This window comes from Prunus dulcis, chromosome 8 (assembly GCF_902201215.1).
Source record: "Prunus dulcis chromosome 8, ALMONDv2, whole genome shotgun sequence".
Lineage (NCBI taxonomy): Eukaryota > Viridiplantae > Streptophyta > Magnoliopsida > Rosales > Rosaceae > Prunus > Prunus dulcis.
The window spans coordinates 10,258,727-10,276,786 of record NC_047657.1 but is presented as its reverse complement, the minus strand read 5'-3'; the positions used below and the strand labels follow the sequence as shown (position 1 = coordinate 10,276,786).

General features: G+C 37.7%; 3 protein-coding genes, 2 non-coding genes and 1 pseudogene across 5 annotated transcripts; 3 read left to right on the top strand and 3 right to left on the bottom strand.

Annotated features, from left to right (window-relative positions):
- The first annotated feature begins 3,559 nt into the window (after positions 1–3,559).
- LOC117638440 lies at positions 3,560–5,412 on the top strand (annotated as a pseudogene).
- A 679-nt stretch (positions 5,413–6,091) lies between these two features.
- Positions 6,092–8,205, bottom strand: LOC117636780 (syntaxin-112-like). Its single transcript, XM_034371448.1, has 2 exons — positions 8,117–8,205; positions 6,092–7,232 (listed from the first exon to the last, which is right to left on the bottom strand). The coding sequence occupies exon 2, from the start codon at positions 7,204–7,206 to the stop codon at positions 6,310–6,312; it is 897 nt and encodes a 298-aa protein (XP_034227339.1). The 5' UTR covers positions 7,207–7,232; positions 8,117–8,205; the 3' UTR covers positions 6,092–6,309.
- A 1,130-nt stretch (positions 8,206–9,335) lies between these two features.
- LOC117612316 lies at positions 9,336–9,549 on the bottom strand. The gene has a single exon (XR_004583357.1). It is a non-coding gene; the product is annotated as a small nucleolar RNA U3 (small nucleolar RNA).
- A 595-nt stretch (positions 9,550–10,144) lies between these two features.
- On the bottom strand, positions 10,145–10,359 carry LOC117612318. Its single transcript, XR_004583359.1, has one exon. It is a non-coding gene; the product is annotated as a small nucleolar RNA U3 (small nucleolar RNA).
- A 638-nt stretch (positions 10,360–10,997) lies between these two features.
- On the top strand, positions 10,998–14,317 carry LOC117638439. Its single transcript, XM_034373566.1, has 7 exons — positions 10,998–11,086; positions 11,384–11,569; positions 12,791–12,796; positions 12,889–13,150; positions 13,619–13,705; positions 13,820–13,988; positions 14,136–14,317. The coding sequence occupies exons 1-7, from the start codon at positions 10,998–11,000 to the stop codon at positions 14,201–14,203; spliced, it is 867 nt and encodes a 288-aa protein (XP_034229457.1). The 3' UTR covers positions 14,204–14,317.
- A 207-nt stretch (positions 14,318–14,524) lies between these two features.
- Positions 14,525–17,732, top strand: LOC117636779 (probable pinoresinol-lariciresinol reductase 3). The gene is made up of 5 exons (XM_034371447.1): positions 14,525–14,972; positions 15,076–15,210; positions 15,423–15,660; positions 15,745–15,948; positions 17,474–17,732. The coding sequence occupies exons 1-5, from the start codon at positions 14,793–14,795 to the stop codon at positions 17,638–17,640; spliced, it is 924 nt and encodes a 307-aa protein (XP_034227338.1). The 5' UTR covers positions 14,525–14,792; the 3' UTR covers positions 17,641–17,732.
- The last annotated feature ends 328 nt before the right edge of the window (positions 17,733–18,060 follow it).

The window sequence follows — 18,060 nt, the reverse complement described above, 5'->3', positions numbered from 1 at the left end:
TCAAAAAAAAAACAACAACAAGAAAACAGCCAAAAGCTCACTTGGATCCCAAGAAAAACCAGCTTTGGATCAGAATCCCAAAGTCCAGACTTAGAGAATAAGTCTTCTAAAACGAGATCTCTCGTTACAAATTTGGTTCAGCAAAAGCCAAGACAAGCAGAGTTTGAGTTTTCACAAACGTGGAGACCTCAGCGAACTCATGAAGAGTCCTGCCCAAGCAGAACAACTCTCGTAGTGCAAACCCTAGCGCATCAGACCATCGAGAATAGCCACTTCTGTCCCTTTCAAACTAAGGAAGCTGCAGTTCTGCCCATTCAAAAGGCCTCACGAAGCGTGAAGCAAACATAAAGCTCTGCCAAAATCCAACTTTGGTATCAATTTGCAGGTCAGCCGAGCATTTGAAGTCACAAAGCAGTACGGACCGACCCAGACGCGTCCAGTCCAGCCCAAATTGGAACCTTCCATCCAAGCAGAAACGGAGTTCCGGCCATCTTTTAACCTTTCTAGAGTCAGCGTGCATATTTATTATCCTGTAAAAGGCAGTTCTGCCTGAGACAGCCCAACTTCTATCAAACATTTCTGGCCAGAATAGCCATTTGATACTGAGATAAATTGTGAAAGTCCTCACCAGTTTGAGGCAAGAAAAGAACTTACTTGGGAGATATTCCTCACCCAAATTCACAATCGTTTGATTTTTAGAAGTCAGTAACTTGGGGCGCAAGTCATCTACTCTAAAAAGAAGTCTGCTAGGATTTACGTCGCTAGCAGTGGCACGCTCGCACACCAAAGAAAGCTGACTTGTTGACCAACACATGGTCTCCAAGCCAGTGGGGAACTTCGCCCTTCCATCACAGGAGTGAACGCGAAAACGGGTGAACAGTTACATAGGAAGTATTTAGGATACGACCATCAAAAAATACAGTAGCACTACTGGAACAAAAGAAAGAGGTTTGTTCCAATTGAAGTAGATGCCCATGTAGTTGAGTTTATGGAGCACACACCTACCTCTAGAGTTCAACCTTTATATCTCTCATATAAGCCTCAACCACATTTCCCAGAGAGCCAGGCATCTGCCTCTACTCCACAGTTCATTGAAGTAGAAGTTCAAACTGAAACTGATGTTGGTGAGTTGGGGAACCAGTTTGTAGTGGGCGTTGGTTTAGATGATGATGCTGATGATGAGGCACATGAATTTGCAGATGAATTTCCAATCCACCCATTTGAACAGGTCTTTTGGCTCTTTCTAACCCTTACAAAATGGCAAGCACCCATCCCTTTATAACTCTTACAAAATGCCAACTACCCATCCCTTTCTACAGCTGCCCATTGGTGCCTTTATCTTCATTCAAAATCAACCACACAATAATCCCAAACATGCACAACAACACCCAAAACCATGGGTTTTTTAGCTTCGAATTCCCTTTCTTTTTTTCTGATTCCAACTTGTTAATTCTCCTCAACAGTCCTGGAATTGTTTGCTTAAATCTATTGCACATAATAGGGTCACCCCACTCCCACATTTGACAACGATTCTGCAAAGACAATTTTTTAAAACTTGGAAACTCAAAACTGCAAATTTGAAACCCAAACTTCAAAATTTAACTCACCAGTGCACAAACATAAAATCTTCGTCCTGGATGTGAAGAGGTCTAAGAAGTCTGAATTTTTGCAACCCTTCCACAATAACAGACCCTTGATGCAACATCCATGAACTGTCGTCTTCGAACTCCCTCTGTGTGACCCATCAATGCTGCCAGGTAAGTTCATCCTCATCTCTCTCTCTCTCTCTCTCTCTCTCCACAGATAGATGGAAATCGCCAGAAACAAATGGAGGATCAACCTTGGAGGTGCGAAATGAGAAGTGAGGTTCACCTGGGTAATTCAATCCACGTAGATTGACCATAATAACCCTTAAAAGAAAGTCAATGTGAGTCAAATGGACGGATTAATGGATGAAATGTGGGAATTTTGACGATGGGAGGAACATTGATAATAAAATTTAATGCAAGCCCTTAATTTACTGAAGAAAAAGTTGAGGGGTAAATTGATAGTTATGTACAAGTTCAGGGGGTAATTCGGTAGTTTACCCAAAATAAAAACATCAAAGTTGAGCTTTAAATAGCTTGTCTGTTTGTAATGGCCCAGTAAGTGACTTAAAACACCATTTCATCAAATAAAATAAAGCAAAAGTTTATTTTTTAGTTCCTGTAGTTTGTCAGTTTTACCACTTTGGTCTCTATAGTTTCAATTTTGTCAATTTTATCCCTATAGTTTCAATTTTGAGCAATTCAAGGACACATTTCAATTTCTCTCAAATTCCTCCAAATTTTGTTAAACATGGAGGGGTATTTCAATTCACTCGAGCCCGTGTAATGATGTAACAGTAAAACACAAGTTGAAACTTTTCTAATTCGCTTTAGGCGCAATTTTAGGATTGCTATCGAAAAAATTTACATCTCTGGGTTAAAATTTGGGTAAACTGGGATGAATTTGGCTCCCGTGAACCAAAATACCCCCTCTACGTGAGGGGCACATGGTCAAAACTTAACGAAATTGGGAGAAATAGAGAAATGAAAGTTTTACATCCGTCAAGTGGTACCTTTCTAGGAGAAACTCTTGCTTGTTTGGTCCATCTTTTACTAGATTATGTGGGAGCCATCGTTTATTTATCTATTTTATCAATCGGTGAGGGAGGATTCAAACTTGTGACATCTTTCAATATTAGGAAGAAAAGTACCACTATAACAAAAGCTAGTTGGTATGTTTCTGTGTAGTCTCTTTGGTTTGGGCTTTGCCCCCTATATTACCCTGAAAAAAAAAAAAAGCTTGTTGGTGTGTGGTAGCCATCTTTTATAGTGGATTTCAATTGTGTATCCGCCGAGCACTCCCAAAATAACTTATTGTCTGTGTTCAAATTAGGGTATGGAATAGAACAGCGACAAACTAGTTCACGTTTAAGTTAAAAGCTTCCAAGTACAAAATTTTTTAAAAAAAGCTTTCAAACTTTGACCAATTACCTTTTTTTTCTCTAAAAATCAACGAGAGCGTGCAATCTTGGGAACTATTCCGATATATGGAAGAGAAGTACCACTTGATATGTTCAAATTCAAAGAAGGGTAGCAACACAACAACTGTTTGTTAGATTATATATCTAATAAACTCTAAAACACCAAACGCTGAATCTTGTTTTATAAAGGCATACATACTGCATAGTAGCTCAAAAAAAAGGGGAAAAGTGGATATGTCAACAAGAAACACACGGTGGATGCCAACCATTTTCCTTGACTCTAAAGCTTAAGAGAGCCATATGCTTAGCTTCACGTACCTCTCTTGCTTGCTTAGACCCTCATTTCTCTAAACAATAAATAATTTTTTTTTTTTTTTTAAATTACGAGATTAAAGATCTTCAGCTCCTCTGTTTCCCTCTTCCAGTTTTCAAATGAAACCTCTTCAGTTTCTACCTAATGTTGACAACAACGCCTCCCTCTTCCAAACTGATGCTTAATTTGTTTTAAACTTCCCCCACAGCTATTGTATTCGAACATTGACATCACGGAAAATGGCAAAAACCAATGGTTTCTGCTGGGGTTCTGCAGTTCTCTTCTTATGTTTAGCTGGGTTCATTTCAACTCCAGCCAAAGCTGCTTTGAAAACATACCAATTTGATGTGAGCACTTCATAATATTGTCACACTTTAAAAGCATATCTATAGTATAGGTTGCTTTATTTATTTATCTCTACATCTATTTTCAGGTCCAAGTGAAGAATGTGACCAGGTTGTGCCATTCTAAACCCATTGTTAAAGTAAATGGGATGATCCCTGGACCTACAGTTTATGCTAGAGAAGGAGATACACATCTTGTCAATGTTACCAACCATGCACAATACAATATGTCAATTCATTGGTAGGAAATTTATATGTGAATTGATAATAATATGACACCATAAACTAATATGAACATTTGGGTTTTTTAATGTGACATTTTGGTTGAATTTTGTAGGCATGGATTAAAGCAATATCAAAACGGGTGGGTGGATGGGCCTGCATATATATCACACAATGTCCTATCAAGACAGGGCATGGTTACACCTACAATATTACTATAACAGGGCAAAGAGGAACTCTATGGTGGCATGAACATATTTTTTTGCTAAGAGCCACTGTGTATGGAGCAATTGTCATCTTACCTAAACAAGGGACAGGTTTTCCATTTCCTCAGCCATACAAGGAGGCTAATATTGTCTTAGGTGAGTTGGTGTATACAATGCAACTCTCACATGCTGGTCATTAGACTAGTTATTGTGAAAGTAACGTTGTATGCAAGAGTTTTTTCCATCCATGAAACAAGAATCAAGATACTCAAGATCACTTTTTATTTTTTTTTAAGACACCGCTATTTAAAACTGAAAAATGGGATTTTGCTTTCTCATTTTTTGTTTTGGCAATCTCAGATACCTATGCATTGGAGGTTGAACAGGGAGAGACGTACCTGCTACGAATCATCAGCACTCAATGATGAGCTATTTTTTGTCATTGCTGGACACAACTTGATAGTGGTAGAAATTGATGCAGTCTACACCAAATCATTCACATCTCAAGCAATACTAATTGTGCCAGGCCAGACCACGAACGTTCTCGTTCAAGCCAACCAAGCGCCCAGCAGATATTTCATGGCAGCTAGGCCATTCATGGACGCACCGGTTTCCATTGACAACAAAACTGCCACTAGAATACTGCAGTACAAAGGCATCCCAAATACTGCGCAGCCAGTTCTTCCCCAACTCCCGGCACTCAATAACACAGCTTTTGCATTGAGCTTCAATGCCAAGCTAAGAAGTCTAAACACAGCACAGTTCCAGGCCAGTGTACCTCTTAAAGTTGATCGACATCTCTTTTACACGATCAGGTTGGGAATTAGCCAATGCACGACTAGCCTCAATGGAACACAGCTCACTGCTTCTTTAAACAATATCACTTTCGTGATGCCCCAAATTGGGCTGCTTCAAGCTCATTATTTCAACACCAAGGGAGTATTTACAACAGATTTTCCAGACCGCCCTCCAACACCTTTCAATTATACTGGTGCACTACTCACTGCCAACCTTGGCACTAAACTAGGCACCCGGCTTAGCAAAATTGCGTACAATTCATCAGTTGAGTTGGTGCTACAAGACACCAATCTTCTCACAGTGGAGTCTTATCCCTTCCACCTTCATGGTTATAATTTCTTTGTTGTCGGTAGTGGAACTGGGAACTTCAACCTGAAAAAGGACCCGGCAAAGTATAACTTGGTGGATCCTCCTGAGAGAAACACAGTTGGAGTTCCCACCGGTGGTTGGGGTGCCATAAGGTTCAGGGCTGATAATCCAGGTAAACACAGCAACATAACCAAACAGAAGGCCACATTTTAATTCAAAGTGGCTAACTAAGGGCCCGTTTGATAACCATTTCAATTTTAGTTTTTAGTTTTCAACCATTTCAATTTTAGTTTTTAGTTTTCATTTGTGCTAGAGTATAGAGGAAAATGAGAGTGAGAATGGGAGTGAATGTGAGATTGAGAGAGAGGATGAGAGGGGAGGATGGGAGGGAGGAGTAACAAAAGTGACAAAAACTTGAAAGTGAAAACAATTTCAAATAGATTTCAGTTTTTAATTTTTGTTTTCAATTTTGTTACTTCTCCCTCCCATCCTCCCCTCTCATCTTCCCTCTAAATCCCATCTTCACTCTCATTCTCCATTCTCCCCCTTGTTCCTCTATACTTTAACACAAAAAATATGAACTAAAAACTAAAATTGAAATGGTTATCAACCCTCCATATTGCAATATATAAGGCTCCTTTAAGCTCTCTAAACCCTGGACCTAGACCAAAGATCCCTTCCTAGCATATTTGTAGATGCAACATGAAAAATAGAAATAAGCTATCATCTTCAGTCGATGAGTCACCAACATGCATAAATCTACCGAGCAGAAGCACCAATAACAAAAGAGCAAAATGTTTCAGATCACAAGTAGGGCCAAAATCATGCATATCAAGCTTCAAAACATTCAAGAAGAGAATCACTGTTCCAAAAAAATCCAAATTACAGGAAGAAAAATATGTGGAAAGATGAGGAGATACATCAAACATATTGCTATGCCTAAAACAAGAAAGTCATCAAACCGTGCATTCTAAATGACAAATGCAATGAAAGAAACCACTGAATCCGCCAGCCAGTATAGTCAACTCCAGTATATTATTCACAGACCAAAACTCCACTACAGCACAACAATAACAGCCACATCCAGGATGAACTTTGATCTCTACGATTTCAAGAAGCTAAGATGGAAATCAGGCATACCAGCAACACAAGCAACACCAAAGCCCCAATCCAACAAACCCATCTTCTTCTTCTCTGCTTCATCTGCTTAGCAGAAAAAAGAGCATTGGTTCCACCATGAATGTAAGCTCCAGCATCAGCCACATTCTGTTCAATATCATCCATTTGTTCCCCTTGCTTTTCAACCATCATTGCCATGTCCAGGAAAACTTGATGGAGTTCTGTCAAGCTTCTCTGCAAGTCCTTCAAGGCCTCATGCCTCTGCTGATTCTCCATTGCCAGCTCAGCCTTCCCCTCAAAAACTTTGATCTGCCCACTTTCCAAAATCATCTTATCAATCACTTCCTCACTTGCTTCCTCCCCAGTGGCATTATAATACCTCCTCTTGAGACCTTCTTTGTGCTCTTTAACAATCTGTTCTCTCAAGGACTGAAAATCATTCGTCATATCTCTCAGCTTAGCTCTCAAACCATTAGTCACCGAAATCCTCATTCGATCAACAGGGCTACCTTCCTTGTACTCCACTGATACATTTCGATTAGCCACATTCGAGTGGTCAAGCGACTCCAATCTTGCTTTGATGCCTTTTGCTTTCCTCAGAATAGCTACCATGTCAGCATTAATTCTATCTCTTAACCCTCTAAGAACTTTAGCACTGTGAGTAGACTTGGTTTCTTCATTCAGGTCCTGAAGATCAAGAAGAAGGTTTGTAATCTCTTCCATATCAGCCTTGATTGCAGTCACTTCTTCGAAAAATTGGGTAAGGTTCTGTTCATCAGCAGGGCCAAGTTTGCCCATTTCGAGGTCGGGTTCCGATTCAAGGTCTTTCATGGCCTGTTTCTTGAGGTCCACGTAACTGAGGAATGACTTGGTCATTAGATCATTCATCTTTGAGGCAATAACCAAATACCCACCTGAAAGAAACCTTCAGTTGCTTAAAAACTATGTAGAAATAAGCAGGGGCGGATGCAACAAGGGACAAGAGGGGTCAATTGACCCCTTGGCATGCCGGCGTTTGCTGTGGAGGTCGCAGGAGAACAGTTGCAGACCTCTTGGCCAGCAGCTTGTTGACCCCTTGGATGCACTGAACGTGCTCGATAAAAGTCCTCAAAGACAGAGAGAGAGGTTGGTTGATGGGTTACCGCAATGGTAACAGATGTGTGAGTTTTAATTTTGGATAGAGAGAGAAAGAAAAGGAAAGACAAGGTAGAGCAGATCAAAAGGAATTTGTGTTGCAAACCAGAGGAGCAAAATAGTCACTGGAAGAAAGCCACTGACAGAGAGTTCGACATAAACAAAAGTGCCTAAAATTATTAAAAAATAAATGATTTATGAAACTTTAATGCAAAGTTTTTAATAAAGAACTCATCGTGTACAATTGAAATTTGGATGGAAACTATTTTTCTGTTTTTCTAGTGTTATTTTCTTCTAAAAAAAATTTCGAAGTTTTTACGCAGTGACCCCTTGGCTCGAGAATCCTGGATCCGCCACTGGAAATAAGAGATTACACTTTACAACTGTTTGGTTGCTGAGAAAATATCTTGCATAAAAAACAAAGCAAGTCTGAAATTTCTAATTAACTTCTTGAAAATTTAGTAGTTCAACTTCCCAAGAACTCTACAGTTTTAAATATGAATTACTGAAAATCAAAGCACTTAAACTCAGGATTTTTATTTATAATACAAAGATCTAGCACAACACCATATGAGCTATGCAACAACAAAAAAACACAGGGAAAAACGAATTTGAAAACATTGAAAAAAAAAAGAAAAAAACTGAGAAAGGGTAAGAAGCAAACCTCGAATAAAACGATAAAAGTACAAAGAAGGAAAGTGAACTGCTCGAATCTTTTCTCTGGAGAAGAATTTTGGCTACTGAAGATTCAGGATCGACGAAATGCGCTCACACCTTTTATAATGGGTTTGGTTTCCTATACTTTTTTCTATTCTTTTTCTCACTTTCAATTTTGAATTTTCAAAATTCAGAAAGGTTTATATAATAGCCGTTATGTTTATAAACTGTTGATCTCCATGATGCCCATTCATGACTTGACGTCGTTAAGTAGGGCGTTCATCCCCATAGATTATACCTCTATCAGTTATGTTAATATGCGTGTTTTTCTTTCTTTTTTTAGTATTTGTCCAAAAGGGGTGTGTTTTCACTGCCAATAATATATAGACATTGTTCTATCAAGAAAATGTTTTTTTTCTCCAAAACAAAATTAGTTTCTTTTTTCCTTTTTTTCCAGAAATTTTTTCATTTTTCTCAAAGTGATATTGGTGAGTGGAAAATGAAACACGAAACCGCAATTGAGCTACAAGACCATTACAAAATAAAATTCATTTTTAAATATTAAAAAAATGTTTTTTAAAAATTCTTTAGAAACAAAAAAAAGAAGCACTTCAAGCAAAACTTAGCCCATTTGTTTAAGATAGTTTTGTGGGAAAATTACGCAAACATCACATTGACGGGTGTGCATATATACCATCCAAACTACCATGCAAAGTATCTTTTAATGTGAATGTATCACCTCCGTCTCGTCGACACACATCACATTCTGCTTATGTGGAGATTTTTTTTTTAATAGAAAATCTTTTATATTGAGAAGTGTGATAGCATATTAAACTCACACATAAAATACGGATACTAGGACTCGAACCTATGACCTTTCCTGAAGAAGCAATTGCTTCAAACCACTACACTAGTGAGTCCTTTGCATGTGGACCTATTCTTAAGTTGCCAAAGTACACCTGAAAAAGGGCCCGCATGTACGACACGTGATGAACAGTGAAATCATACTGAAAATGAATTATGAGTGATAAATTGTTTTTTTAAAAAAAAAATTTGGTTGTATTTGTGCAAATCTTTTTTAGAAGAGAAGTACGATAATATACTAAATTTACACAGTACACTAGTGTTAGGACTCCAACCCAAATTTTCTGCATCCATCAACATTTAGTTAAACCAACACAATCCTGCATCCGGAACAAAATGAAAGGAAATATAAAAAAATAGGGAACCTGTCAGACAACCGTGTGACCACCCCAGACAGAGAAACTGACTGAGAACGATCCTCTACGGTCATGATGATCACAAGGACCATCAGAATGTTAATCACGCTCTGATCACACGGTCATGATTCATCCACCAGGTTGGGATTCCTGTCTCCTTAGAAATCAAGGATACAGAGGTACGATTACTATAGAACAGATCCTGTCCAAGTAAGGTCGTGGCCTTTTAGCCGTCGACTAGGCATATGAAGCGCTTCGGTGTTTCGTAAAACGTCGATGTGGGACTAACAAAGGGAGTCCTGTCGCTGTGATCTCTCTGGTCTTCAGTTCAATTTTTTAATAGTTTGGACTCGGAGATTGCAACGTGGCTTTTATTTGAAAAAGTGAGCAATAAAAGATTTATCGATGAACAATAAAAAAATTGTTATAATAACTTTATTGATTTGTACAATTTATATTGTAAGGTTGTCATAATTTGGATCCTTTTTATTGGCAAATATGTAATCAAGCGTGATACTTGTTTCGATGAATCAATGCAATCCTCTACTTACAGTTTGACACATGCCTTGTTTATCTTTTGCCTCCAATACCTGTATGTACAAAGAAATAGCAAGAAGTTAACAATAAATACCCTGAATTTAAAAGGCTATAACTCAAATATTAAATAAAACTAATTGAGACATATAAGCGTATACGGAATATTATCAAACTCTTTCCGGCAAATAGCATATTAAAAAATGAAGGAAAATTATTCATTATTTTTAGTATTAATGTATCAAATAAACAAAAATGGAAGGAATTGAAAAAAAGAGGGGAACCTGTCAGACAACCGTGTGACCACCCCAGACAGAGAAGACTGACTGAGAACGATCCTCTACGGTCATGATGATCACATGGACCATCAGAATGTTAATCACGCTCTGATCACACGGTCATGATTCATCCACCAGGTTGGGATTCCTGTCTCCTTAGAAATCAAGGATACAGAGGTACGATTACTATAGAACAAATCCTGTCCAAGTAAGGTCGTGACCTCTCAGCTGCCCTCAAGCTATATAAAGCGCTTTGTTGTTCTCTAAATTGTCAATGTGGGACTAAAAGTACCTAGTGTCTCTCTCTCTTTCAACTCGAGTAAGAACAGATATATACATTCAGATGAATAATCAAAAACCACTTCCCATAACTTTATTAATCCATACATTTATACAGCAAAGCCATCATTATTCTGGAAGTTTTCTATAGGTTAAAATATGAACGATTATTATTTGAAGTTTATGGATTTGCCTGAGTCACACTTTGATATTGTCGATCTGTTATTTTTTTCGTAGTCAAAATTATCGATGTGATTTTGACTTTTTTTTTTTTTTTTTCCTTTTTGTGTCGAATTAAGCTCGATGGTGATATCATAAATTGCGTAGACATCAATCATCAGCCTGCCCTCGATCACCCTTTATTCAAGAATCACAAAATTCAGGTACACTAAATAATCAGTAGCAATATAAACATTTGTTGACAACATAAGTTTAGCAAAAGAACATTACTCGTCTTTAATAAGTCTTCTAATATCTTTTGATTGTGAGATGCAGCAAGTATTCCTTAAAATAAATGGAAGTATGCTACTAATTAGATATGTTGGAGTTCTTGGTAGCGGTTCGATATTCAGACTAAATGTGGCACAAGACCAATCTAGTACTACCCATGTTTGGGTTGATAGTGGTCGGCCTTACTACTTTACAAGACTTATTGCTGGATGCTTGGTAATGCTTAAACATGCTTTGATCCTCAATTTCTTTCCAAGATTCTTCTTCATACGAGCTCCAAGATCACAATTAGCTCACATTGACATGTCGTAACGTCACAGGTCTCACCATTATTTTGTGTTTCTCTCTTCAAACTGGCTCCTAATTGTAATTCTCTTTTAGAAAGTTGGAAAATGTCACAAGTTCGAATCTTCCGTTCTCACATATTAGAAAACAAAAACAAAAATAAAAAAACTTAGAAGTCAACCAAAAATTGATGGTTACATACATTAATATTGTTGTTTCCATTTATAGGACTCCATATCAAAAAATTGGCGGCTTGTGGTATCAGACTAAGAATGTTGCCATAGGGTATTGGCCAAAGGAGCTAGTACCTAGTTTGGAAATTGAGGCTGGAGATGTGGGGTGGGGAGGAATTGCCATGGCTCAAGAGAAAGAAAATGCTCCCCCACTAGGGAGTGGCCAATACCCAGATGGCACGTATTAACATGTTGGCTATTTCAGAGACATACATTTCATGAAGGGAAGGATGATGCTGATCCTGTGTTCGAGTATGCAGAAGTGTTCCATTAGGGCATCCATAAACCTATGTTATGGTCTACAAAATGATAAAGATTCTAAGATCGCCCTTTGGGGTTATAGATTTTCTTTTGGAGGGCCTGGTGGTAATTGTACAGTCGTTTAATTACTCTATTGGAATGTATAAAGAGGATTTTGAAATAAAGGTTAAAAGAATAAAATTCCCCTATGTTATCCAATCAAAAGTTTAATTTTGATTTTTTAAAGTTGAATATATTCTTAATCGCTTAAGCTACAAGCCTGTTGCAAGAGAGACTTAAAACTAAACTCTTGTTCTTTTTCTCTTTCGTCACTTGACGTGCCTTAGTTATTTTAGTAAATTTTTTACCCTTTTCATTGACTTTCACCAACGAGATTTAATTTTGTGAAGAGTAAAAGTAGTTGTAGTGAGAACAAGTGTATTATGGTCCAGCTTCAGCACATCCTGAAGACTAACACTCCTCAGATCTTCATAATATTGAGATGCTGACCAAGTCTTTGAGGTCCAGTGATTTTATGAGAGCCTTATTTTCAGGAGATCATGTGCCTGATTCCTTTTTTCATTGTTGGTTTAAGGGTTAATTACAGAAACAACTCCTGGATTCCTTTTCAAACAACTCTGATAGTGAAGACGCGCGATTATGAGTCTTAGCCGTTAGCAACTGTGCAATTATTTGCGTTTCAAAAATGATGACCAGGAATATTAGTTATGGTGAGGTTTGTTTGATTATGTGGTTTGATCCTGTCATGTGTAATTATTGTTTTGCTCCTTCAACCAAAAGAACGGGCTTAGCAATTTTAGCCGAGCCTATAGCCAAGTCCATTAGTTCAATTCTTCAATGTCAACCATACTTACCAAACCATCATGGTGCTTTGTTTATAAACACATTTATAGAAGTGTGGATTTTTCATATTTTTAAACGTATAGCCGGACGACTATAAGCAAAAAATAGAATATTTTAAAGGTATAGCCGCGCGGCTATACTGTATAAATATAATATTTTAAACGTATAGCCGCGCGGCTATACTCGATAAATATAAAGAAACATTTGGTTGCACTCAATAAAATAGAAAATAATAATGATATAGTAAATAAGCGAGTTCTGTTTTGGGCTTACTCATATGTTTTTAAATTTTTGTTAGCTTGAGGTCAGTGGGCTTTCACAAAGGCTTTAGAGTCTGTTCAATTTGTATTTAGAATTACGTTTCTACCCTTTTATTTATTAATTTATTTTATCCAGATCTCTCGAGTCTCAGGGCGATACGAAGGAAGTGTTTGTTGGCTCCGTCTCACGCTCGTCTGAGGTTTTTTCACGGGAGAAGTTCCGGCGGCTTGGTGAAGTGGTCTCGCGGTCGACGCACTTGGTCTTCATGGAGGACGATGAGGAGCTAGGGTTATTGTTAGGGTTCGCTGCGCCGATCTCCAGGTCTTGCACAGCGAGTTTTGCAGTGAGAGAGAGAGGCTTGCACAGTGAGTTTCTCAAGGCATCCATTGTTGTCGAGGTCAGAATCGTATTTTTAATCACTCTGATTAATTTGTTAACTGTATAACTCGGTAAATACACTGTTTTAAAAGTGTAGCCGGGCGGCTATACTCCAAATAAAATCTATACATTTATAGCCGCGCGGCTATACTCCAAAAAAATAATATTCTTATAATAGTAATGCTGAAGATATCATAATTGAAAATAAAACTATTAATGAAGGTCAAAACTCTATCCTGTCCACATTGAAAATAAAACTATTAATTATGGCTGCAGCACAGCCATGTCCACCACTAGAGAAGAAGACTTGGAGCTGGAAACACAGCTTCAGAGTCTTAACAACCTCCTGTCAAAACCATTCAGATACTCTTGGAATTAAAATAGTTTTTTTCTTGTTTTTGTTTTTTTTTTCTGTCACTGAAAACTTCTTGAGGAGCAATTAGATGCCTAACATGTTTGATTTTGGTTCTCTGTTTTTGTGTCGAAGCTTGAAGAAGGCGATATTATTGATTGCGTTGACATTTATAAGCAACCTGCCTTCGATAACCCTTTACTCAAGAATCACAAAATCCAGGTACTTTACTAGTTAATCTATAGCATTATTAGAAGAAGAAAAAAACTTAACACATTTTGTTAATTGTCTTACAAAAATCCGAAAATTTAAGATGAATTACATTTTTTTATGCAGCTGCGGCCAACTTCATTTCCAGCTCAGATGAAAAACTCAGCTCCGGTGACTGATCCGATATCCGAAACATGGTCTAAGAGGGAAGCAAGCCCTGATGGAACAGTTCCCATACACAGAACAACAAAGGATGATTTAGTAAGGGCCAAAAATCTTGCGCACCAAATGTTTGGTAACACCGGAAACACGAATCCTCTTCCCTTTCAATATTGCTTCTTGTGAGAAATGCTCGTTACACATTATTCTCCCAAGAATGCTTTCTTTTACTAATCATGATAACATCATTGCATTAATTAATTTGTTTATTTGTACTTTGTAGGATACCCAAACATCAAATTGGTGGCTTGCAGTAACAGACAGGAACATTACAGTAGGGTATTGGCCTAAGGAAATGTTACCTCATTTAAGAAATGGGGCTGGAGAAGTAGGGTGGGGAGGAACTGCCATGGCTGCAACAAAACGTAGCCCCCCAATAGGGAGTGGCCAATACCCAGATGACAATTATGACCATGCAGCCTATTTCAGAAACCTGCATTTCATGAGGGGTTGGCTTATCATTTTCCTATGTTTGTCAGAGGAAGAAGGTTAAAGAACAAATTTATTTTTACGATACAAGCGATATTTCAGATACAGAGATAACTGCTCTTAACTACTTACCTTTTCGACTCAAAAGTACAATTTAATTGCATATGGGTATGACATTGTTGTATAATTGTATTACAAAGAAACATTCGGTGTTTTAGAAAAAGAAAACAAATTGATATGTCAGAAATAATCTCATCCATCCATCGTGGTCTAATCCAAAGGCACAAAAAATGTGTCAAAATGTGTTGTAAATTCTTCCTCGGTATAATCAGGGGAGTTCGTAAAAACACGTTGATGATTGATCCAAGAAACGTAAGAAGTTAGCCCAAAAAAAACTGATATTGAGAGATATTTTTACTTTTTCTTCTTGGGATTTGAGAGTGTTTGATAAATGGAGAAGAGCAGAGTATTGATAATCGGAGTGACAGGAAATCTTGGTCACCATTTGGCCAAAGCCACCCTCCAATTTTCTCACCCCGCATTTGCTCTCGTCAGGCCCTCTTCCTTCTCCGACCCTCACAAGTCCCACAAGCTTCACTCTCTCTCCAATGCCGGCGTCACACTCCTCCAAGTCTCTCTCTCTCTCTCTCTCTCTCTCTCTCTCTCTGGCTCTCATCATTTCTCTGCTAAAATGTACTGAAACTTTTTCAACTAATTCCTTCTCTCTGTTTCAGGGTTCACTTGAAGACGAAGAAAGCCTTATGGCAGCAGTGAAGCAAGTGGATGTGGTGATTTGTGCTGTTTCGGCCAAACAAGTCCTCCTTCAGAAGCTCCTTGTCCAAGTGATCAAAAAATCTGGCTGCATCAAGGTTTGGAATGTTGATACAATTTCATTTTCTTTAAACTACCCAGTTTCTGCATTTTAGTGAAATTTATGAACTGGTGCTGGGTTGCTGAGGTTCATTTCCTGATAATTTTGCTTCTATTGTATAATTTCCTTCATTTTTTCTTTTTTCTTTTAAATTGCCCACTTTATGTTTTTAGTGAAATTTATGTATTTGTTGATGGTGGTGGGTTGCAGAGGTTTATTCCCTCAGAATTTGGGTTGGACCCAGATAAGACTAGAATATCAGACATGGACTACAACTTTTATAAGCAGAAATCTGAGATTAGGCGTTTTGTGGAAGCTCATGGTATTCCCTACACTTACATTTCCTGCAATTTCTACATGAGTTATTTGCTTCCTCAGCTTGTTCAGCCAGGCCTCAAGGTCCCTCCGAGGGACAAGGTTACAATTTTTGGCGACGGGAATACTAAAGGTCTGTTGAAATATTGAGCATTTGTGCTGTCATTAATGTTTTTTTTATTTGCTACTGCTGTTTAGTGGTGTGGTTTGTCTGCAGGTGTTTTTGTGAAGGAAAGTGATGTTGCTGAGTTCACTATCAGGACTTTGGATGATCCACAAACGTTGAATAAGGTGTTGTATTTGAGGCCGCCCGGAAATGTGTACTCAATGAATGAACTTGTTGAGCTTTGGGAGAGTAAGATTGGGAAGAAGCTGGAGAAGGTATTTGTATCAGAACAAGAGCTTCTTAAGAAAATTAAAGGTATTTTTTTATACTATTTGGGTATTCAAAATGTTTGCTAGGTTGCCTTCACGAGGCATATATGACATTTCTGTTGAGGGTAGGGACAAAAAAGAAAAATAGAGGAAAGAAAATAGTTGAGATTAAAGTGCATTTCATGGCCAAAGCCTACAGAAATCAGATCATATTGTCATCAGTTAATCTTGTAAGTATTGCGGTTGTGGTTGGAGTTGGTTCAAGATCTCAATGTGATTTCTATACGCGTCACGTTTTATGTAGGAAACCTTTGCTCGCATTCATCACCTTTGGGAGGCCTTCATATAAAATTATTGACTGTAGATATATAATAATATGGAGAAAATAGAATTGTTTTAAGCACCTGAAGAACTAGAAGAACCCTTTGTTTCAAAGAAAGGACAGGTTATTCACATCTCATTTGATGGTTAGAGGCGAATTGAAACCTAAGCAGTTCTTTGCTCCCAGTTTCGGTGTAACAGCTATATTTTGAGTCATCGTTTGGGAGCTCAAGGCTCTAGAAACCCCAGCAGCACAAGGTCCTAAGCTTAGCAACACGGCTGGCCAACATGGCCAGAAAAGTGCCCGTCACTTCATTCTTTTTTTATTATTAGTTTGTTTTGGGATTTATAGGTGCAAAGTGAGATTCAAAAGAAATTACACTACATAAGAATTTATAGAGGAAAGAATAGATGGACATGAAAGAAACATGTATGCACAAGATTGATGTGGTCCAACAAATTCTTTCGTACGTCCAAGAGAGATATATGTTCTTCACTATCACTATGAGAAATATAACGTGTGCAAGACACAGAGAGCTACTTGTAAGATTGATGGGTCATGAGCTTAGCTATATTTTTAAAGCCATTAAATAGGTTTGTGTTAATGGCAGTAACGTTTGTGAACTATTTCCAATTCACAATTAGCCGTGATTAATCTTTGTAGAGTCTTTACATTTGAAATTGTTGTTTGGATATAACTTGGATTTGGATCAGAGAAATTCCCTTAGGTTGAAGCTTTGATACCATGAAAAATAGAAGAATCCAGAGGAAAAACAAAAATAATGAAGTTTTAAAAGTACAAGAAAAAAATTTATGTTTCAGAGAAGAAGTTTTCACATTGGTTTCGTTAAACAGCATTTACAAGAACAACACAATATATGGCTGAAACAGGTTAGAATGTATTACAAATTAGTTATAATGATTTTGCACCAACAATCTTCAACCATGATCTGTTTGACTGTTTGATGTACAGCTGGATGGCCTGCTGACATGGCCGCCATCCTGTCTGCTGATGTGGCAGTCATTTTCTTCTCTTTGATTATTAGGTCGTCTCTCTTGTTGTGATTGAAATCTTAATATATGGCTCTGCTGCCCTTTTTCATTATCAGCAGAGCTTAATTTGTATAACTGGAGCTTTGACGAGCTTTTTCTGTTAACTATTTGTACCATGAATAATTTTGCAGTTAACATTAGTTCTTCATTTTCTTTCCTAATTTGATACCAATAAAATGTGGCTTCTTGTATTGCAGAGACTCCATATCCTGACAACATGGAGATGATTTTTATATATTCTGCATTCGTAAAGGGAGATCAAACTTACTTCGATATCGAGTCATCCGGTGGTCTAGACGGTACAAAACTGTATCCAGAGCAGAATTTTACTACAATCAGTGAATATTTAGACACCTTATTGTAACAGCTTTTTTCACTTTTTTAGGCTGAGCTACTTTTTTTATGCCTAGAGGATTCAATTTAACAAGCTCAATAATGTACTTGGATTTCATTACAGATATATTCACATGGCCTCTTTAGCGTTGACTTGAAAACCTTTTTTTTTTATATAATTATTTTAAGTCTTTCAGAGCTCGTAGTGCTCAGAAACTGATAATTCATTATTCAAATGCATAAAGAAAGTGGGATTCATATTTTATGACCGACTAAAGTTGTAGAAGTGCACCTCCACTATTGGTAATGGAGGGGGAAGTTTCACGTTTGTTTTTTTATTTGTATTTTATTAGGGAATGGAGGTTTGTAGTTGGGACATCTTACATTAAAATAGAGAGAAATATCATTTGATAAATAGCTAGTTGATAGTTATCTCGTTTGATTCGAAAGC